General features: G+C 45.5%; 2 protein-coding genes across 2 annotated transcripts; both read right to left on the bottom strand.

The window, feature by feature from the left end:
- Positions 1-566: 566 nt before the first annotated feature.
- On the bottom strand, positions 567-13,155 carry LOC120973769 (protein FAR1-RELATED SEQUENCE 5-like; the record flags this gene model as incomplete). Its single annotated transcript, XM_073506985.1, has 6 exons — positions 567-650; positions 9,624-10,649; positions 10,729-10,821; positions 10,903-10,968; positions 11,047-11,169; positions 13,000-13,155. Coding segments are annotated over 6 exons (1,548 nt in total), but the record flags the coding sequence as incomplete, so codon positions are not given.
- A 3,484-nt stretch (positions 13,156-16,639) lies between these two features.
- On the bottom strand, positions 16,640-20,217 carry LOC109787465 (uncharacterized). Its single transcript, XM_020346015.4, has 5 exons — positions 19,850-20,217; positions 19,049-19,112; positions 17,706-17,870; positions 17,326-17,391; positions 16,640-17,232 (listed from the first exon to the last, which is right to left on the bottom strand). The coding sequence occupies exons 1-5, from the start codon at positions 20,119-20,121 to the stop codon at positions 17,005-17,007; spliced, it is 795 nt and encodes a 264-aa protein (XP_020201604.1). The 5' UTR covers positions 20,122-20,217; the 3' UTR covers positions 16,640-17,004.
- Between the last annotated feature and the right edge of the window lie 3,354 nt (positions 20,218-23,571).

Raw genomic sequence — 23,571 nt, 5'->3', positions numbered from 1 at the left:
GCGAGGTGGGACTAAACATTCCATCGCCGCCGCCGTGTCGGGAGCGACGCGCGTGACCGCGTGGGCCGGCCCAATAGCACTATATAGCCGGACAGACGACGGCCCAGGTACCCCGCGGGGGCGACGGGAAATGTTTAGTCCCACCTCGCCCGACGGAGCGCGCGACGACCTGCTTATATACCCGACGCCACAGAGGCAGTCGAACTCCTCTGAATAACTCGCTATGCTATCGCGGTCCGACGTTGCCATGTGGGACAGTGCCATCGGTCCAGTCTGTGTAATGTCAGACTGGCCGGTGCACTTGTCGGGCCTTTTTTTTAAAATAAAGCTAAAAATGACGGTGTTATAAGCGACGGCGATAGTGCAGAAAAACAAACAACGATGGCACTACAGTGCATAATGAACACATCAAAATAAATAGAGTGAAAATACTTCTTGCATAACATAGTCTGTCATCAACAAATACATATATGGGTATCTTAGCAAATAGTCTGACATAAACAAAGTCTGACATCAACAAAGTAAAACAAGTCTCATGTACCATAATCTAACAATTAAAAAAGATCTCATAGACACAAGCAATCCATCAAAAAACTGTCTTCAATCAAAGGACGAGCAATCTTCCATACTCCAGAAATCAAGCAAAGTTCCTACATATCAAAACAGTAAGATATGTGTTAATTCAAAATAAACAAATAAATTTGGTTTGAACAATAAGATTTACATGAACATACGAAAATCGTACTTAGGATTTTGAGGGCGCGTGGACTTATAATGGTGCGATCTATGATGTCTCTTACCGATTTACCGCTCTCATTTTGGGGTTATGCTTTAGAGACTGCCGCATTCACTTTAAATAGGGCTCCGTCGAAATCCGTTGAGACGACACCGTTTGAATTATGGTTTGGGAAGAAACCTAAGCTGTCGTTTCTAAAAGTTTGGGGATGCGATGCTTATGTCAAGAAACTTCAACCTGAAAATCTCGAACCCAAGTCGGAAAAATGCGTCTTCATAGGATACCCTAAGGAAACTATTGGGTATACCTTCTACCTCAGATCCGAAGGCAAGATCTTTGTTGCCAAGAACGGGTCCTTTCTAGAGAAGGAGTTTCTCTCGAAAGAATTGAGTGGGAGGAAAGTGGAACTTGATGAGGTGATAGTCACCCCTTCCGAACCGGAAAGTAGCGCAGCGCGGGAAACTGTTCCTGTGATGCCTACACCGACTGGGGAGGAAGTTAATGATGATGATCATGAAGCTTCGGATCAAGTCACTAAACTTCGTAGGTCCACAAGGACACGTTCCGCACCAGAGTGGTACGGCAACCCTGTCCTGGAAATCATGTTGTTAGACAACGGTGAACCTTCGAACTATGAAGAAGCGATGGCGGGCCCGGATTCCGACAAATGGCTAGAAGCCATGAAATCCGAGATAGAATCCATCTATGAAAACAAAGTGTGGACTTTGACTGACTTGCCCGATGAGCGGCGAGCCATAGAAAACAAATGGATCTTTAAGAAGAAGACGGACGCAGATGGTAATGTGACCATCTACAAAGCTCGACTTGTCGCTAAGGGTTATCGACAAGTTCAAGGGGTTGACTACGATGAGACTTTCTCACCCGTAGCGAAGCTGAAGTCCGTCCGAATAATGTTAGCAATTGCCGCATACTATGATTATGAGATATGGCAGATGGACGTCAAAACGGCATTCCTTAATGGCTTCCTTAAGGAAGAGTTGTATATGATGCAGCCGGAAGGTTTTGTCGATCCTAAGAATGCTAACAAAGTATGCAAGCTCCAGCGCTCAATCTATGGGCTGGTGCAAGCATCTCGGAGTTGGAACATTCGCTTTGATGAGATGATCAAAGCGTTTGGGTTTACACAGACTTATGGAGAAGTCTGTGTTTACAAGAAAGTGAGTGGGAGCTCTGTAGCATTTCTCATATTATATGTGGATGACATACTATTGATGGGAAATGATATAGAATTCTTGGAAAGTATAAAGGCCTATTTGAATAAGTGTTTTTCAATGAAGGACCTTGGAGAAGCTGCTTATATATTAGGCATCAAGATCTATAGAGATAGATCAAGACGCCTCATTGGTCTTTCACAGAGTACATACCTTGACAAGATATTGAAGAAGTTCAGTATGGATCAGTCCAAGAAGGGGTTCTTGCCTGTATTGCAAGGTCTGCAATTGAGCACGGCTCAATGCCCGACCACGGCAGAAGATATAGAAGAGATGAGTGTCATCCCCTATGCCTCGGCCATAGGGTCTATTATGTATGCCATGCTGTGTACCAGACCTGATGTAAACCTTGCCGTAAGTTTGGTAGGAAGGTACCAAAGTAATCCTGGCAAGGAACACTGGACAGCGGTCAAGAATATCCTGAAGTACCTGAAGAGGACTAAGGATATGTTTCTCGTTTATGGAGGTGACGAAGAGCTCGTCGTAAAGGGTTACGTCGACGCTAGCTTCGACATAGATCCGGATGACTCGAAGTCACAGACCGGATACGTGTATATTTTGAATGGAGGAGCAGTAAGCTGGTGCAGTTGCAAGCAAAGCGTCGTGGCGGGATCTACATGTGAAGCGGAGTACATGGCAGCCTCGGAGGCAACACAGGAAGCAGTCTGGATGAAGGAGTTCATTACCGACCTAGGGGTGATTCCCAATGCGTCGGGCCCAATGACTCTCTTCTGTGACAACACTGGAGCTATTGCCCTTGCGAAGGAGCCCAGGTTTCACAGGAAGACCAGGCATATCAAGCGTCGCTTCAACTCCATTCGTGAAAGTGTTCGAAATGGAGACATAGATATTTGTAAAGTACACACGGACCTGAATGTAGCAGATCCGTTGACTAAACCTCTCCCTAGGGTAAAACATGATCAACACCAGGACGCAATGGGTGTTCGATTCATCACAATGTAACTAGATTATTGACTCTAGTGCAAGTGGGAGACTGTTGGAAATATGCCCTAGAGGCAATAATAAATGGTTATTATTATATTTCTTTGTTCATGGTAATTGTCTATTGTTCATGCTATAATTGTATTGTCCGGAAATCGTAATACATGTGTGAATACATAGACCACAAAGTGTCCCTAGTAAGCCTCTAGTTGACTAGCTCGTTGATCAACAGATAGTCATGGTTTCCTGACTATGGACATTGGATGTCATTGATAACGGGATCACATCATTAGGAGAATGATGTGATGGACAAGACCCAATCCTAAGCATAGCATAAAAGATCGTGTAGTTTCGTTTGCTAGAGCTTTTCCAATGTCAAGTATCTTTTCCTTAGACCATGAGATCGTGCAACTCCCGGATACCGTAGGAGTGCTTTGGGTGTGCCAAACTTCACAACGTAACTGGGTGACTATAAAGGTGCATTACGGGTATCTCCGAAAGTGTCTGTTAGCACGGATCGAGACTGGGATTTGTCACTCCGTGTGACGGAGAGGTATCTCTGGGCCCACTCGGTAATGCATCATCATAATGAGCTCAATGTGACTAAGGCGTTAGTCACGGGATCATGCATTGCGGTACCAGTAAAGAGACTTGCCGGTAACGAGATTGAACAAGGTATTGGGATACCGACGATCGAATCTCGGGCAAGTAACATATCGATTGACAAAGGGAATTGCGTACGGATTGATTGAATCCTCGACACCGTGGTTCATCCGATGAGATCATCATGGAGCATGTGGGAGCCAACATGGGTATCCAGATCCCGCTGTTGGTTATTGACCGGAGAGGCGTCTCGGTCATGTCTGCATGTCTCCCGAACCCGTAGGGTCTACACACTTAAGGTCCGGTGACGCTAGGGCTGTAGAGATATATGTATGCGGAAACCCGAAAGTTGTTCGGAGTCCCGGATGAGATCCCGGACGTCACGAGAGGTTCTGGAATGGTCTGGAGGTGAAGAATTATATATAGGAAGTCAAGTTTCGGCCACCGGGAAAATTTCGGGGGTTACCGGTATTGTACCGGGACCATCGGAAGGGTCCCGGGGGTCCACCGGGTGGGGCCACCTGTCCCGGAGGGCCCCATGGGCTGAAAGTGGAAGGGAACCAGCCCTTAGTGGGCTGGGGCGCCCCCCTTGGGCCTCCCCCCATGCGCCTAGGGTTGGGAACCCTAGGGGGGGAGCTTCCCCCTTGCCTTGGGGGGCAAGGCACCCCTTTCCACCCCTTGGCCGCCGCCCCCCAACCCTAGATGGGTTTTGGCCAGCCCCCCCCCCTCCCAAGGGGGCCTATATAAAGGGGGGAGGGAGGGCAGCAAGCTACAGCCTTGGGCGCCTCCCTCCTCCCCTGCAACACCTCTCTCTCTCTCGCAGAAGCTCGGCGAAGCCCTGCCGGAGACCCGCTACATCCACCACCACGCCGTCGTGCTGTTGGATCTCCATCAACCTCTCCTTCCCCCTTGCTGGATCAAGAAGGAGGAGACATCGCTGCACCGTACGTGTGTTGAACGCGGAGGTGCCGTCCGTTCGGCACTCGGTCATCGGTGATTTGGATCACGGCGAGTACGACTCCGTCATCCACGTTCATTGGAACGCTTCCGCTCACGATCTACAAGGGTATGTAGATGCACTCCTTTCCCCTCGTTGCTAGTAGACTCCATAGATGCATCTTGGTGAGCGTAGGAAAATTTTAAATTATGCTACGATTCCCAACAGTGGCATTATGAGCCAGGTCTATGCGTAGTTACTATGCACGAGTAGAACACAAAGTAGTGTTGGGCGTTGAGTTTGCCAATTCTTCTTGCCGCTACTAGTCTTTTCTTGTTTCGGCGGCATTGTAGGATGAAGCGGCCCGGACCGACCTTACACGTACACTTACGTGAGACAGGTTCCACCGACTGACATGCACAAGTTGCATAAGGTGGCTAGCGGGTGTCTGTCTCTCCTACTTTAGTCGGAACGGATTCGATGAAAAGGGTCCTTATGAAGGGTAAATAGAAATTGGCAAATCACGTTGTGGTCCTACGTAGGTAAGAAACGTTCTTGCTAGAAACCTACAAACCACGTAAAAACTTGCAACAACAATTAGAGGACGTTTAACTTGTTTTTGCAGCAAGTGCTATGTGATGTGATATGGCCAGAAGATGTGATGAATGATATATGTGATGTATGAGATTGATCATATTCTTGTAATAGGAATCACGACCTACATGTCGATGAGTATGACAACCGGCAGGAGCCATAGGAGTTGTCTTTATTATTTTGTATGACCTGCGTGTCATTGAATAACGCCATGTAAATTACTTTACTTCGTCGCTAAACGCGTTAGCCATAGAAGTAGAAGTAATCGTTGGTGTGACGACTTCATGAAGACACAATGATGGAGATCATGATGATGGAGATCATGGTGTCATGCCGGTGACAAAGATGATCATGGTGCCCCGAAGATGGAGATCAAAGGAGCATAATGATATTGGCCATATCATGTCACTATTTGATTGCATGTGATGTTTATCATGTTTTTGCATCTTATTTGCTTAGAACGACGGTAGCAAGTAGGATGATCCCTTATAATAATTTCAAGAAAGTGTTCACCCTAACTGTGCACCGTTGCGAAGGTTCGTTGTTTCGAAGCACCACGTGATGATCGGGTGTGATAGATTCTAACGTTCGAATACAACGGGTGTTGACGAGCCTAGCATGTACAGACATGGCCTCGGAACACACGCAATACACTTAGGTTGACTTGACGAGCCTAGCATGTACAGACATGGCCTCGGAACACGGAGGACCGAAAGGTCGAGCATGAGTCGTATAGAAGATACGATCAACATGGAGATGTTCACCGATCTTGACTAGTCCGTCTCACGTGATGATCGGACACGGCCTAGTTAAACTCGGATCATGTTTCACTTAGATGACTAGAGGGATGTCTATCTGAGTGGGAGTTCATTAAATAATTTGATTAGATGAACTTAATTATCATGAACTTAGTCTAAAATCTTTACACTATGTATTGTAGATCAAATGTCCAACGTTGTCCTCAATTTCAACGTGTTCCTAGAGAAAACCAAGCTGAAAGATGATGGCAGCAACTATACGGACTGGGTCCGGAACCTGAGGCTCATCCTCATAGTAGCCAAGAAAGATTATGTCTTAGAAGCACCGCTAGGTGATGCACCAATCCCACAGAACCAAGACGTTGTGAACGCTTGGCAATCACGTGCTGATGATTACTCCCTCGTTCAGTGCGGCATGCTTTACAGCTTAGAGCCGGGTCTCCAAAAGCGTTTTGAGAAACATGGAGCATATGAGATGTTCGAGGAGCTGAAACTGGTTTTTCAAGCTCATGCCCGGGTCGAGAGATATGATGTCTCCGACAAGTTCTTCAGCTGTAAAATGGAGGAGAACAGTTCTGTTAGTGAGCACATACTCAGAATGTCTGGGTTGCACAACCGCTTGTCTCAGCTGGGAGTTAATCTCCCGGATGACGCGGTCATTGACAGAATCCTCCAGTCGCTTCCACCAAGCTACAAGAGCTTTGTGATGAACTACAATATGCAGGGGATGTAAAAGACCATTCCTAAAGTATATTCAATGCTGAAATCAGCGGAAGGGGAGATCAGAAAAGAACATCAAGTGTTGATGGTGAATAAAACCACTAAGTTCAAGAAGGGCAAGGGTAAGAAGAACTTCAAGAAGGACGGCAAGGGAGTTGCCGCGCCCGGTAAACCAGTTACTGGGAAGAAGTCAAAGAATGGACCCAAGCCCGGGACTGTGTGCTTTTATTGCAAGGGAAGTGGTCACTGGAAGCGGAACTGCCCCAAATATTTAGCGGACAAGAAGAAGGCCGGCAACACCCAAGGTATATGTGATATACAAGTAATTGATGTGTACCTTACCAGTACTCGTAGTAGCTCCTGGGTATTTGATACCGGTGCGGTTGCTCATATTTGTAACTCAAAGCAGGAACTACGGAATAAACGGAGACTGGCAGAGGACGAGGTGACGATGCGCGTCGGGAATGGTTCCAAGGTCGATGTGATCGCCGTCGGCACGCTACCTCTGCATCTACCCACGGGATTAGTTTTAAACCTCAATAATTGTTATTTGGTGCCAGCTTTGAGCATGAACATTGTATCTGGATCTCGTTTAATTCGAGATGGCTACTCATTTAAATCCGAGAATAATGGTTGTTCTATTTATTTGAGAGATATGTTTTATGGTCATGCCCCGCTGGTCAATGGTTTATTTTTGATGAATCTCGAACGTGATGTTACACATGTTCATAGTGTGAATACCAAAAGATGTAAAGTTGATAACGATCGTCCCACATACTTGTGGCACTGCCGCCTTGGTCACATTGGTGTCAAGCGCATGAAGAAGCTCCATGCAGATGGACTTTTGGAGTCTCTTGATTACGAATCATTTGACACGTGCGAACCATGCCTCATGGGTAAGATGACCAAGACTCCGTTCTCCGGAACAATGGAGCGAGCAACCAACTTATTGGAAATCATACATACCGATGTGTGTGGTCCAATGAGTGTTGAGGCTCGCGGAGGATATCGTTATGTTCTCACTCTCACTGATGATTTAAGTAGATATGGATATGTCTACCTGCTGAAACACAAGTCTGAAACCTTTGAAAAGTTCAAGGAATTTCAGAGTGAGGTTGAGAATCAACGTGACAGGAGAATAAAATTCCTACGATCAGATCGTGGTGGAGAATATTTAAGTCACGAGTTTGGTGCACACTTAAGGAAATGTGGAATAGTTTCACAACTCACGCCGCCTGGAACACCTCAGAGAAATGGTGTGTCCGAACGTCGTAATCGCACTCTATTGGATATGGTGCGATCTATGATGTCTCTTACCGATTTACCGCTCTCATTTTGGGGTTATGCTTTAGAGATTGCCGCATTCAATTTAAATAGGGCTCCGTCGAAATCCGTTGAGACGACACCGTATGAATTATGGTTTGGGAAGAAACCTAAGCTGTCGTTTCTAAAAGTTTGGGGATGTGATGCTTATGTCAAGAAACTTCAACCTGAAAAGCTCGAACCCAAGTCGGAAAAATGCGTCTTCATAGGATACCCTAAGGAAACTATTGGGTATACCTTCTACCTCAGATCCGAAGGCAAGATCTTCGTTGCCAAGAACGGGTCCTTTGTAGAGAAGGAGTTTCTCTCGAAAGAATTGAGTGGGAGGAAAGTGGAACTTGATGAGGTGATAGTCACCCCTTCCGAACCGGAAAGTAGCGCAGCGCGGGAAAATGTTCCTGTGATGCCTACACCGACTGGGGAGGAAGTTAATGATGATGATCATGAAGCTTCGGATCAAGTCACTGAACTTCGTAGGTCCACAAGGACACGTTCCGCACCAGAGTGGTACGGCAACCCTGTCCTGGAAATCATGTTGTTAGACAACGGTGAACCTTCGAACTATGAAGAAGCGATGGCGGGCCCGGATTCCGACAAACGGATTGATTGAATCCTCGACACCGTGGTTCATCCGATGAGATCATCGTGGAGCATGTGGGAGCCAACATGGGTATCCAGATCCCGCTGTTGGTTATTGACCGGAGAGGTGTCTCGGTCATGTCTGCATGTCTCCCGAACCCGTAGGGTCTACACACTTAAGGTCCGGTGACGCTAGGGCTGTAGAGATATATGTATGCGGAAACCCGAAAGTTATTCGGAGTCCCGGATGAGATCCCGGACGTCACGAGAGGTTCCGGAATGGTCCGGAGGTGAAGAATTATATATAGGAAGTCAAGTTTCGGCCACCGGGAAAATTTCGGGGGTTACCGGTATTGTACCGGGACCACCGGAAGGGTCCCGGGGGTCCACCGGGTGGGGCCACCTGTCCCGGAGGGCCCCGTGGGCTGAAAGTGGAAGGGAACCAGCCCTTAGTGGGCTGGGGCGCCCCCCTTGGGCCTCCCCCCATGCGCCTAGGGTTGGGAACCCTAGGGGGGAGCTTCCCCCTTGCCTTGGGGGGCAAGGCACCCCTTTCCACCCCTTGGCCGCCGCCCCCCAACCCTAGATGGGTTTTGGCCGCCCCCCCTCCCAAGGGGGCCTATATAAAGGGGGGAGGGAGGGCAGCAAGCTACAGCCTTGGGCGCCTCCGTCCTCCCCTGCAACACCTCTCTCTCTCTCTCTCTCGCAGAAGCTCGGCGAAGCCCTGCCGGAGACCCGCTACATCCACCACCACGCCGTCGTGCTGTTGGATCTCCATCAACCTCTCCTTCCCCCTTGCTGGATCAAGAAGGAGGAGACATCGCTGCACCGTACGTGTGTTGAACGCGGAGGTGCCGTCCGTTCGGCACTCGGTCATCGGTGATTTGGATCACGGCGAGTACGACTCCGTCATCCACGTTCATTGGAACGCTTCCGCTCGCGATCTACAAGGGTATGTAGATGCACTCCTTTCCCCTCGTTGCTAGTAGACTCCATAGATGCATCTTGGTGAGCGTAGGAAAATTTTAAATTATGCTACGATTCCCAACAGTAAACGCTGCCCATCTCTCCTCAAATACTTTTTTTGAAGTGGCATAATAAAGTAGAGACCTGAACTCCTTTAGAGACTTATGATGAAGGCATTTCTGCATGTTCTTCTCAATATGCCACGAGCAAAGACGATGCCAAATCTCCGAAAGTACCTTTCTGATGGCCTTAATCATAGCTGCATCTCCATCAATAATTACTGACCTGGGCCTCTTCTGACAGTGAGCCCTCAAAAACGTCTGAAGCAGCCAGACATATGTATCTTCCGTCTCGTCAGACACAAGAGCACAACCGAATACTGTGGTGCAATGGTGGTTGTTCAGACCGACAAAAGGTATAAATGGCATGCCATACCTATTCATCCTGTATGTGCTGTCGAAGACGGTCACATCACCGTAGTCAACATAGTCTCGACGTGATTGAGAATCACACCAGAATAGGTTTTTCAGCCTTCCTTCATCATCGACGGTGTGCTCAAAGAAGAAATCTGGATCCCTCTCTCTTCTGGTCATCATGATCCCAATGGCAGTGTCTGCATCACCTTGTGCAAGAAACTTCATTTTTTCTCTATAACACATGTTATAAAGCTTCTTCCTCCCAAAACCAGCCTTTGCATATGACCCGTACCTACTGACGAGAGTATCATAAATCATATGTTTCCTGATTCCAGCACCTCCCATAGTTAAGATATCACCTTTCTGATATTCTTTTATCTGATTATGAGACCGAAGAAACGTGACTTCATCCGGTCTAGCTAGAACGTGACTGTGATCATCACTGAAACTGCTGACATACCAAACGCCACGCTCTTTATCAAGTTTCAAAGTTATATGCGCATCGCAGAAGCAACGAGTTTCCCCTCTGAGCCTGCGGGTCCTGCCTTCCATTGTACAAAGTTTTGCCTGTCGTTTCCCAGCTCTCGCACACAGATACTTTCTCAAGCGCATAGTTCCCTCAGGACCTTTCGAATATTTCAGTGAGTCCTTTCTTACGCTGAAACCACGCTCGTAAGCATACTGGTTATAGAAAATGTAAGCCTCTCCTAGTGACCTGAACGTCTTCCTCATCACCTTCCAATGCCTGTCCAATGATTCTTGCTGATATTCATCAAATCCGGTGTCAAAATTAAACATATCATCACCAACATGCTCATCCTTACCGCTTGGACCATCTACATCTCCCTGTAAATTAATGCATGAAACCATGTATGTCAGTCAGTTATTATTTTAATATGTAATGTATGTAAGTTTCAAAACTTACTTTGCTGGAGCTGTCATCATGAGATGCATCAACGTGCGATTTGTCACTTTCATCGTCCACAATATTCCTCACAAAGTCCCCGTTCTCATCCATCTGCGCACATTTCAAAAAAATACATGTAAGCGCTCATATGGTTATTATGTCATTTCTTCTCCTATTTTTATAAAAACATACCCGGAGTGCACTTTCAGCAAATGAATCATCTATATCCATATCATCATCATCATCATCACCATGTCGCTGCATGATCTGAAAAACATGTAATTGTCCGTGTGGTTTATCATATTTATTGTTTTTATCAACATTGATCACACTTACATTGCCACTATAAGATTCATCCAAACTCATGTAGTTCTCCTCAGCAGGTTCACCCATATTCAGTGACGAGGTTTCGTTGTCCTCGCCGTAATCACCGCCATCATAATCGCCCTCCTCCTCTAACTATACATGTTTAAAAAAATTCTAAGATCAATCGAACACCGTGTTGGAAATATGCCCTAGAGGCAATAATAAATTAGTTATTATTATATTTCCTTGTTCATGATAATCGTTTATTATCCATGCTAAAATTGTATTGATAGGAAACTCAGATACATGTGTGGATACATAGACAACACCATGTCCCTAGTAAGCCTCTAGTTGACTAGCTCGTTGATCAATAGATGGTTACGGTTTCCTGATCATGGACATTGGATGTCGTTGATAACGGGATCACATCATTAGGAGAATGATGTGATGGACAAGACCCAATCCTAAGCCTAGCACAAGATCGTGTAGTTCGTTTGCTAAGAGCTTTTCTAATGTCAAGTATCATTTCCTTAGACCATGAGATTGTGCAACTCCCGGATACCGTAGGAATGCTTTGGGTGTACCAAACGTCACAACGTAACTGGGTGGCTATAAAGGTACACTACAGGTATCTCCGAAAGTGTCTGTTGGGTTGGCACGAATCGAGACTGGGATTTGTCACTCCGTGTAAATGGAGAGGTATCTCTGGGCCCACGGTAGGACATCATCATAATGTGCACAATGTGACCAAGGAGTTGATCACGGGATGATGTGTTACGGAACGAGTAAAGAGACTTGCCGATAACGAGATTGAACAAGGTATCGGGATACCGACGATCAAATCTCGGGCAAGTACTATACCGGTAGACAAAGGGAATTGTATACGGGATTGATTGAATCCTCGACATCGTGGTTCATCCGATGAGATCATCGAGGAGCATGTGGGATCCAACATGGGTATCCAGATCCCGCTGTTGGTTATTGACCGGAGAGTCGTCTCGGTCATGTCTGCGTGTCTCCCGAACCCGTAGGGTCTACACACTTAAGGTTCGGTGACGCTAGGATTGTAGAGATATTAGTATGCGGTAACCCGAAAGTTGTTCAGAGTCCCGGATGAGATCCAGGACGTCACGAGGAGTTCCGGAATGGTCCGGAGGTAAAGATTTATATATGGGAAGTCTTATTTTGGTCGCCGGAAAAGTTTCGCGCATTATCGGTATTGTACCGGGAGTGCTGAAAGGGGTCCGGGGGTCCACCAAGGGGGTCCACCAGCCCCGGGGGGGCCACATGGGCTGTAGGGGTGTGCGCCTTGGCCTATATGGGCCAAGGGCACCAGCCCCAAGAGGCCCATGCGCCAAAAGATAAGGGAAAGGGAGAGTCCTAAAGGGGGAAGGCACCTCCGAGGTGCCTTGGGGAGGATGGACTCCTCCCTGGCCGCACCCCTCCTTGGAGGAAGGGCCAAGGCTGCGCCCCCCCCCCCTCTCCCTTGGCCCTATATGTAGTGGGGGGAGGGAGGGCAGCAATAGCCAAGCCCTGGCGCCTCCCTCTCCCTCCCGTGACACATCTCCCTCCTCCCGCAGCGCTTGGCGAAGCCCTGTTGGAATCCCGCTACTTCCACCACCACGCCGTCGTGCTGCTGGATCTCCATCAACCTCTCCTCCCCCTTGCTGGATCAAGAAGGAGGAGACGTCGCTGCTCCGTACGTGTGTTGAACGCGGAGGTGCCGTCCGTTCGGCGCTAGGATCATCGGTGATTTGGATCACGACGAGTACGACTCCATCAACCCCGTTCTCTTGAACGCTTCCGCTCGCGATCTACAAGGGTATGTAGATGCACTCCTTCCCTCTCGTTGCTAGTAAACTCCATAGATTGATCTTGGTGATGCGTAGAATTTTTTTGAATTTCTGCTACGTTCCCCAACACACCGTGTAACATCATCCTAAAATAATTTGTTCATCATGCACAACGATGTGTCAAACCAACCTCTTGCACGTCGGCGAGGATTTCAGCTGGATCCATTTTGTCCGATGACGAACGCGCTGACGGCATGACGTTGCTGGCCGGCCGAGGCAGGTGTCGACGGCGTGAGGACGATGGCCGGTTGTAGCAGGCGGAGTCCGCGAAGGAAGGCGACGACGAAGATCACGGGTGGGCGGCCATCTGGGCGACGGGAAAGGAATGCGGCGGCGGCGGCAACGGCGCCGGGGCACGCGCGGCGGCCGGTTTGGGCGGCGACCCGGGCGACGGCGACTTCGTGGAGACGGGGGCCGACGTGGAGACGGCGTGGATGCGTTTAGGGTTTAGGGTTACGGCGGCGGGCGTCGGCGGCTCCCGTGACGTTTTTTTAATAACTATCGACGCAACGTGGAGACGTGCGGGCGTACGGCGGCGACGTACGGCGACGGGTGCGGGTATGCAGGTGGGCGTACGGGGCGCGACGTACAGCGACGGGCGGGCGTACGGCGTCGGGGTGGGTATTCCTATACCTAATATGAAATGACCATACTACCCATTATACGTTTTAGGGGGGTTGTACCGAAGCACTCCCCATGTTAGAGTTTATATGGGCATTTAGCGTAGCGTGCGCTAACCCTTTAGCTGTACTAGTGCATTCAGCTCCTATTATTATTATTATTATTATTATTATTATTATTATTCTGAAAGATTGAGCTCATAATTCAACATCACAAAAGTCTTGATAATTTTCAAAAAAAGGCAACACTCCTGCATTACACATTTAAAGATATACAATTATATTTTCCAATGCACAACACAAAACCCAGAAGAAGAAGAAAAACATGCCTGGCTGTGAATAGTACCAGCAAGGTACTATTCATAATTTAGTTTTTTTTGGGTTTAAAAGAAGTTTTATTCCAAAGTAACAGGCTTACAGTCTGCTAATACAAGATTATGAATGAAGGGGGGTGGCCGTTGCAACCAACAAGCGGTGCTACGAGCCGTTCGGTCATAATTAACAAGACAAGTGAGACCATGTTCTGTGATCTTAGGATCTTCACTGGTTTAAAATCCCTCTGCAGCATGTAGTTCTTAATCTCCCTGACCAATTGACCATTGGGCGATTTATCAAGTGAGGCATCAGTCATAGAAGAAAGGGCCACCATCGAGTCTGGTTGTACTACGACCGGAGTTAGACCATTCGATAGCCATAGACATTCCTATCTTAATAGCTTGAATTTCCGCCTCGAGAGCATTGTTACATTAGAACAATAGTTGACATGATATGCACATTTATTTGGTTAACCTTTATTTAGTTGTAGGTATGTGTGTTTATTTTTATTATTCTAATGTGATATGCACATTTTTTAGGTCACTAATGGCTGGTATAATCAATTTTATAAGCATCTTATATTAATTAACCAACATTTGTACAATCATTTTCTCAACAAGTTCCACCACTCTCCACGCATGGAGGAACCTTGTCATACACAACACCTTTAAGACTTGGTCCATTAGCCGGCTCCGGTATGGGAGCGGTGACTGCGGCACGTCGGCGGCTCGTTGTAACAACGGCAATGGTCGTTCGGTGGTCGATAAACCTCGATGTAATTTTTATTATGTTTGAGGTGCTTTGTATTTCCCGTGAATCTTTATAATAGATATGATTATACGCAAAAGAAAAAATATTTGGTCCATTAGGAAAGTTTTCAAAAGAATTTCAGTGTTTTTGAATGATTTGGTCCATTAGAACCTTTATAAGATATCTTCATTGATTTATTTGCACTCTATTTTAGAGTACCTGCCCTAGTGAACCATTAAAATAATTTGGGGTATGAACAAAACATGCTTTGTGAATTGTGATCGACACTACCCTAGTGACTTCGCCACTAAGAAATTCTACAACAGAAGGAAGTTGGTGTCGTGTTAAACCCTGAAAGCGATGGGCTTGGTAGGATTAAATAAAAATGGCCTTTTGCCTGCTTTGCTTTTGTATCGAACCCACTGTAAGTATGTGATTCTATTTCCCTAGAGCACTTACAGTCAACTACAAGGGCAGTGGAATATGGACTTTAGCCGCTCGTGTAATGCATGCATGCGCTAAACACGGCTTGGTTAAACGTGATAGCAAAAGATTTCCAGAGCAGATGCATGGTTTTCACATGGACAAATCTCAAGAATGTATACCTAAACTGTGCAGTTTAGTCAGGCCAGACCTGCCTTGTGCGTGTTAAAATAAACAATGTAATCAACTAAGAGATGCATTTCCAAATGTAGTCTGATGCAAAAGTACTAGACTGGACTATGTCAACTTTGTCCAGTTCATAATGCAAAACAGATGACACACTATCAGCTCTAATTCCAGTTAGATTTCTTTTTTTACAGGAAACTGTCGATCTATTCTTCTTCAATAATGGCAGTACAATGAACATCAGAAATAATAAAAATTACATCCAGATTCATAGCCCACCTAACGACAACTACGAGCACTGAAGTAAGCCGAAGGTGCACCGCCGTCATCGCCCCTCCCTCGCCGGAGCCGGGCACAACTTGTTGTACTAGACAGTCGGAAAGTCGATTTCAACAAGAACTTCAAGATTTACAACTTAGGCTCCGTTTTAAAGTGTAATTTGATAGTAGCATTGTTATCCTGCGAAATTCCGTGCAGGGCCATTCCTGAGATTTCAAGGGTGGGAGTGAAACTAAGATTGGGGGGTGTCCAAATCGTATCAACTAACTAGTTAATACTTAGGCCTCCTTTGGTCCGAAGGAATATCATAGGAATTCTATAGAATAGGAACAGGATTCTTGTAGAAAATTTTCCTTTACAGTCCTTTCGTTCATAGGAATGAATTTCTATTCCTACATAGAATTGGTTCATATCCTCCACATTTAAAAGAAAAATAAACATGAGCCTGGACTCAATGGAAAAATTCATATGAGGTGAATCTAATGGCATCTATTTTTCTATTCCTACTCATAGGATTTAAGATACATGTCATCTCATTTTTTATAAGTTTCCTATTCTATCCTATGAACCAAATGAGGCCTAAGTTAGAATTATGGAGGTTTCTGCTCCTTTGGGCCGTGATCATCAGAAAGTAGAATAGTTGATAATGATTCATATAGAAAGGAAGAAAAAAGGTTCCTCCAAGAACAAAAGATGCCAAATCCGTGGGGCACATGCAAGACACGTATAGACATTCTAGTGGTATGGCAAAGGTGGTGCACACTAGTGCAAAGCCCAGCACTGAGCTTCCTCCTCCCTTATCCCAGATTGATTAAGAAATCGAAAGGTCATCCCGCATGTAGGACAACCGCATTACTTTGTATTATTGCAATTGCAACTTGGCCAAGGCTTTATACATTGGAAAAGAAGGCTTGACCTTTTTCTGAATGATTGTGAGTATGCATCACTTTGTCATAACAAAGCCATGTACTGGCGAATGGAATTGTCTCCCGGATTGCTTCCTCCACGGCTATATGTATTTGCGTAAGCTAAACACAGAAATTTTGATACACCCGAGCATCTCTTTTGTTATGTGCTATGCTATGCAAGCATGCATCTTCCATGTGATTGACATAAGTAATCATCAGTTCCCAGAGGAAAAAAATAAGGTAAATGATGTTAGCAGAGAGCACCGGAAGGCAAGTTTTACAAGAAACATCAAAGAAGCAGAACATTTGATTTCATTCATGCCGAATCTCGCCAACTATTGTTGCATCAACAGAATTTTACACTTGGATTCAGACATAAGCCCTGAGCATCATGACACATATACACATCCGGTGCATGATGAACATAATCGCTATGGTGTTTACAACAACAGGCCAATTACGCCCACCACCAACATACATGTGTTGCTGCAAAACCAGTTCTTCAGACTTGATACAACAAACAGGCAGAGAATCGCCGGGCTGATGATATCGTCGCAGAGGGATCCACTGATTCTCCCTTTATTTTCCTTTCGATAACACGCAGGAGAGATCCACCTGTTCTTTTCGAATTGTGCCATGGTACAGAATAATTCCTTACTCCTGCTCTGGTTGCGCTGATGGGACGAGCGGCTGATGTTCATCAGCACCACTTGATATTCTGTCCATGCCACACAACTCGGGGGATTTTATAAGCACAAATGGTGATTTGTGTAGAGCAGCGAAGGCCTTGTTTCCTTCACCATTGCTCCCTAAACAAATGGTATCACCCCGCCCGTGCCAGACACCACACTGGACATTATTCATCTCCAAAGTTCTCGCCTCCTGCTTATTCAAAATGACAACTATGAGACCAATATATCCATAATAAACAAATTAGTGAACTTTTGGTTCCAAGGGGGTCCGAATGTATATAACCTGGCACAGCGCACAACAAGGACATATCAGATGGAGAACACAGTCATCTAGACTGCCATCAGTCCCCTGAAATCACACAAAAGGGTCAATGAGATGTCTTACTCTCCCCATCATTCCTGAATTAAAGTACATATACTAATATCTATTCAGAAGTTGGCAAAATAGTCATCACATACAAACTGGCAAGGGTATAACGAGCTACCAATATTAACTCAAAACAAGCTTCAGCTATTGTTCATTCGATTAAAGCCACAGATTTGAATTAATTATGATTCAAGAGAAGACAGGCACCACAGCCAACTGCAATAAGCACTAGTGTACTAGTAAGCTGTAATCTGTTTGAATACTTTATTTGAAAACGCTAATTCAGAAATACTTACCCGGATATTGAACTGTTTCCTGATTCTTCTTCGGAAGTAACCGGTATAGATTGCTATCAAGAGAACAGAACCAAGTCCCATATATAGATATACATGATGCTTCGTTACAGAAAAGGCAATTAAGCTGACCAGAACAGCAACTAATGAAATGAAGTAAGCCATTGCCTGAAATAGTTTCATATTGTATCAGAAGAGTGAATACGGGTTCTTAAAAAGAACATAAGCTTAACGACACAGCTCAAGTAAACCAATGGTAAAACTGAAAATGTCAGATTCAATGGGAACAAGAGTATGTTGCAGCATACAACAATGGTTGTAATAATTCTAAAAAGACTTCACAACAGGGCAGGAAAACAGAGAAAAACACAAATTTATCAGCACGTATTGACAGACATGGAGGATAAAGCACATTTGGTTGATAGCCACATCTTGCCACAGATGAGAGAACTGTTTGTGATTGTGACTACATAAACCCACAGTACCAAAATACGTGACAACTAATTTGTTTGGCACACTTTGCGTGACTTGTCATGGTAAGTCAAATTCTTGCGGGCTTCGACCTGGTCAACATGAATGACCCTGCCCTTTTTTTTAGCTTGTGCATACCCTAAAGGATAGGTTCTAGTAATATGATCTCTAGTTTATGTTGGAGTGAATGAGACTGCACGTTATACTTGCGAGAGGGTTGACTTGCCAATGTGAACAGGGCAGGATGTGCTTCATGTTGACCAGGTCTACGCCCAAAAGAATACAGAATTATCCAAGCAAATCCTTTTCACATTGGTAAGTCAAACATCCTATGCATTATCTTCTCCGTTGTATAACTAGTTAGAAGACAGCTTTGCTATTTTTGACTAAACAACTTAAATGGAAGTAAGCATTCATTTCAACAAATTTAGCAGGAGACATTCTAACAAAATATTCCACCTCTCTAGCATCAGGATGAAGTTATTGTTAGAATAAATAAATTGAGAAAAATCACATACATATTTAAGAAGTTAAGATGTTACTTTTCAGGGAAATAAAGATGGCCGTATGCATCGATTGATGCAGAGGCCGGGGGTTTTAACCTCCTTTTCCAAAAAAAGGGCAACTATATCAAGAAGTCTACTTTACTCTAAAAGGATTGACCTAAAAGAAATTCTGCATTTGATACTGGAATAAAGAGCCTAGCTCAACCAAACGGTTTCCTACTTACCAACAGCAGCATCATAAATAAAGTAACCTCAACTGGTTTTGCGTGCTTCCCTACACAGCAATTTGACTAAACTTTTGGCACAGAAAAATGTCAAGCAAGAAACGGACGAGACATGGTCATAAATTGCTCAGGGTATTATCTGTACCTGAAGGAAGCAAGATCCGAGATTGGCTCTCCGCATGTTCTTGCCAAACCTATAGAATGGGCAACTGCAAGTAGTTGCAAGCAAACAAGAACGTTAAAGCGAAGAACCCCAAAAGTTTAATCACAGTTGCACATTAAGATATGTTGTATACAGCAGAGGAAAATGGAATCTTTTTCAAAGACAGTCGAATAGAACAAAGGCAGAAGTTCAGAAGGGGTAAGACCTCACGTTGGGGAATGTTCCCTATACTACTAACTTATATTAAACATGTTGATTTCATGATTCAAGCTAGGAAATACTTTTCGGTACTCGAGTTAACCAACCAAAAATCCAAGAGAGAAACTAAACCTTGAGCAAAATTCTATCATTTATCATCTGCGAGTCTTCATCAGAGATGAAATATGCTCCAAGCACAGCTAGCACTAATTAGGCAAAGACCTTTATTTGGCGAAGGCCTTTCTTCTTCCTCGATTGCAGCTAGGAAGAAGTAACAAGCGATGAATCGAAAAGGGGAAAACCCCGGCCTCTGCATCATGAATTCATGATGATGATGCACACAGCCAAAACAAGCAGTATTCATGCGAGGCAAAACAGTACTACTACTCCATATCGAGTTGGCATAAAGACAGCAGCGCAGTTTATGCCCAAATCCGCAGAAAATCAATATGGAAAGATTGAGCTAAGCTACTACTAGTAGAATCTCCAAGCTTCCCCGTGGCAACCACCGAAAACAGGTCCTTCCGAACAAACCAATACAGGTTTGATGAATGAAAGGAGCGGCCAAGAGTTAGCTCCACCTACCAGGCGGCCTCGAACGCGATTCGCCGGTCCTCCAAGCAATCAATTACCACGTCCCCCTCCCACATCCTCTGCACGCCTCCGCCGGCGGCCCCCTCGCCGCCGCCCGAGCCCGCGCACGCCACCGCCTCCCCCATGCCGGCGCCCTTCCTCCTCTCCGCCGACATGGCGACGGACGCGCAGAGCATGTCGAAGTCCAGCACCGCCATCGCCTCCTCCTCCTCCTCGGGGAGGCTCCTCGGCGCCGTGGACGCCTCCTCCGCCGCCGCGGCCATGGATGGAGCCTCGCTCGCTCGCTCTCTCCCTCCCCTCCCTCTTTCTGTCCTGAAGTTTTTGTTTCGTACTATTGCGTTTGCTACTACTTGGTCCCGTAACGCGGTGGGTTTTTAACGTCTTATTAATAAGCGCCTCCGATTGGGAGAGGGGGAAAGGGCATCTCCGATTGGGATTCCTACCTGTTCGCAGTCGCTTAGGCGGCCGAATTGCCCACGGTGAGGTGGGTCCAGCGGGGCCCGGTTGTCAAGAGGTCCCACGCGCCAGCGGAGGATGCCGGGGAACACGTGGGTGCCGGGGGGACGAGGCGCCCGAATTACCGGTGGTTAAATCGGGCAATTAGCCCCGTGGCTGCTAATAATAACGTAACGCGCGTGGTCTGGGGGAGGAGCCTGGCGGTGGTTGGACTTTGGATTGGGCCGCCGCCCGCCGCGCCTGCTTCAGAGTCCAGACTGGATGCGGGTCCGCCTGTCAGTCAGGCGTTCTGTCTCCTTGCGCTTATCCGGTCCGAGAAAGGGGGTGCCGCTACGGGGCACCTAAAACGTGCACCTGAAATTGTGCAGCCCCAAGGGACAGGCACTGTAGTACTGCTGACGCTCAACTTGGCGGGCACCCCTCAAAAAGAAAAACTTGGCGGGCAATCATTTGGGTTTTTTGAGGGCAACCTGGCGGGCATCATGCTTTGGTTGCGTATGCAGGTGCACAAATTAGTTAGTTGTTCGGCCAAACCTGAACAGAATGGCCGTTCTCTTTCGCTCTCCCATTGAACACACATTGTTGGAAACAAATTTTCGTTTATCTCTCAGTCTCATGTGATAAATATGGACATCTATATCATGCGAAGGAAGGATCGTAGGTTTTCTTTTGTTGTTCTAAAGATTTTAGCTCGTGGCGATTCACGGCCTTCTGCTAGTTTTGTACGTGTCCTATGGCACATTCTTCAGGGGCATTGGGAGAGAAAGCTAGAACCTTCAAAGTCATAGAATACTTTGGAAACTTGTCGTAGAGCGATAATCCACTTCTGAGCCAAGGCTCAACTGCACCCGCGCTGAAGAAAAAAATTCAAAACAAATATTAGAAAAATTCCAAAATTCCAAAAAAATGCATGGTAAATAATTTGATGCGCGAGGTCGCTCTAATTTCAAGCCATTTCGACACCTGAGCAGCTCTCGGCAAAAAAGATAAATTCAGGGTTTGTAAAAAAGTTTACTGTTCATGCATTGTTCTGATCCAATTTGTCTTTTTTCTGAGAGCTACTCAGATGTCCAAATAATCTGAAAATTGGAGCGGACCTAAACAATAAATTTGCTACCATGCAAAAAAATTGGACTCTTTTTGAATTTTCTGTGATTTTTTCTGACCGAGTGCAGATGAGCCTGGGCACCGAAACGTCACACTTTCGTAGAGCAGCTGCAAAGTGTGAGCATTTAATCAAGGTATGATCATGCCTGTCCCATATAAAAAGCAAGATAAAGTTGTTTGAATTTTGTCAGTTCTTACATGATTTTCTTTTTCAAATTTATGAACTTTGCAAGTTATCATTTCATCATTTATAAACTCTAAAACTCTAAACTGTGAAATCAGTACCTGGAGCCAAGCTAAGATTTCAACTAGTAAGCAGAGTTTTACCATGACGATTTCATAGTTCAATTCATGCCAACATCCATATTTAAATTTTTGGAACATTTAGTACTTCCTCTGTTTTTATTTCCTCCGCATATTAGGTTTGTCTAAAGTCAAACTTTATATACTTTCAACAAGTTTGTTGAAAAATATATTGACATAGACACCACCAAATATATATCATTGGTTTCATCATTGCATATATTTTCACATAATATAAATTTATTACTGTAAATGTTCATATTGTTTTCTACAAACTTGATCAAACTTTATATTCAGTCAAAGCTAATATAAAGAGTAAATAAAAATGAAGGGAGCATATTTTAAATGGTATCTCCAGAATAACAATAAGCTAGGTTGAATCATTTCATGTTGTTCTTGTAAGCCATTGCTTGGACCTTATACCATTACAAGTAGGTTGGTTGAGCAGTTTGCATCTAATCTGGAATGTATGGCACCCTCCGAATCATATTAGATGGTAGTACTAGTCAGTTGTTATACCTTAATTATACTCACAACAAAGACATTATTATAGAAGAATGATAATAGAAGTGAACCCGGCCGGTTCCACCCAGCTGATTCTAAGATCAGAGCAACCAATATGTACTCCCTCCTTCCGAAAAAACTTGTTTCAAATTTGTCTCTCAAATAAATGTATCTAGCACTAATTAGGAACAAGTTTGTCGGGACGAAGGAAGTATCATATACTTTGTCTATCTTAAAATATAAGATGTTATTGCATCCTGGATGTAATAGCGTCTTATATTTTGAGAGAGATGGATTAGTTTAAGTGCAGTTAGTACAGAGAGTTAGAAGTAGCTATGCGGACGAAGCTTTTGCATACAGCCACACAGAGTACCACATGATCGGGAACAACCAAATCACAATTAGTAGAAGCGACGTACGTACCCAGGCGTTTCGGTTAAGCCTTTTCATCCATATACATACTGTATAATATAATATACTTCCTCCATAAACTAATATAAGAGTACTTAGAATACTAAATTAATGATCTAAATGCTTTTATATCAGAGGGAGTATATTTTTTGAGACAATACTGTAATAATATGCTAACTAGTAGTAATATACTAATAGTGTTGCCTACACTCACACGACAAGCGGGTACGGGCCGGTGAGGCAAAGGATGCCGTGCCGCCGCAAGGTGGTGTGGGCGGAAAGGGAAGGCGGCGTCCACCGAGGCTCCGGCTGCGTTGCGCACCATTCGTAGTGGAGCAGCAGGTGGGTGCCGTTTGTATTTTTTTCTGTTTTTTTTTTTTTTTTTTTGCGAGAGTGCATTACGTGAATAGTGAACCATGCCGTGCTCGGAAGCGTGCAGCTATACTTTTTTTTTAGGGGTAGCGTGCAGCTATACTGCCTGGTAAACATGGGCACCCTCGAGTCCGGGCCTGGTTCGGGCTGAGCTTTGCAAAGCCCAGCCTCAAAATCACAAGCCCGACCCGACCTGAAACACATGAACAGTACAATATTTAAATAATAAATTATACTTATATTACTAATATGCCATGTTTGGGATATTTAAATAATACATACACTTCACTGTTGCACCGTTCTCCATCTCTTCTCCTTCCACTCCTTAAGTTGTTCCCCTCCCCATCGCTGTCCACAATATCCCAGCACAAACAACCATTCCGAGGGATCTGACGACGAGTGTGACACCTTCCTCCGCAAGGCGGATGGCGGCAAGGAGGAGCTGGCCCTACGCATTGCACTGCGGCGTTCACGGGTGGACACGGGCGGAAGCTCCCCTGCTCCGTTCCCTGTCGCCCGCCACCGCAATGCTGACGCCGAAGCGGGCCTGTCCCGCACCG

Source organism: Aegilops tauschii, chromosome 2 (assembly GCF_002575655.3).
Source record: "Aegilops tauschii subsp. strangulata cultivar AL8/78 chromosome 2, Aet v6.0, whole genome shotgun sequence".
NCBI lineage: Eukaryota > Viridiplantae > Streptophyta > Magnoliopsida > Poales > Poaceae > Aegilops > Aegilops tauschii.
Note: the sequence above shows the minus strand (reverse complement) of the source record. Positions and strands in the feature narration are given on the sequence as shown.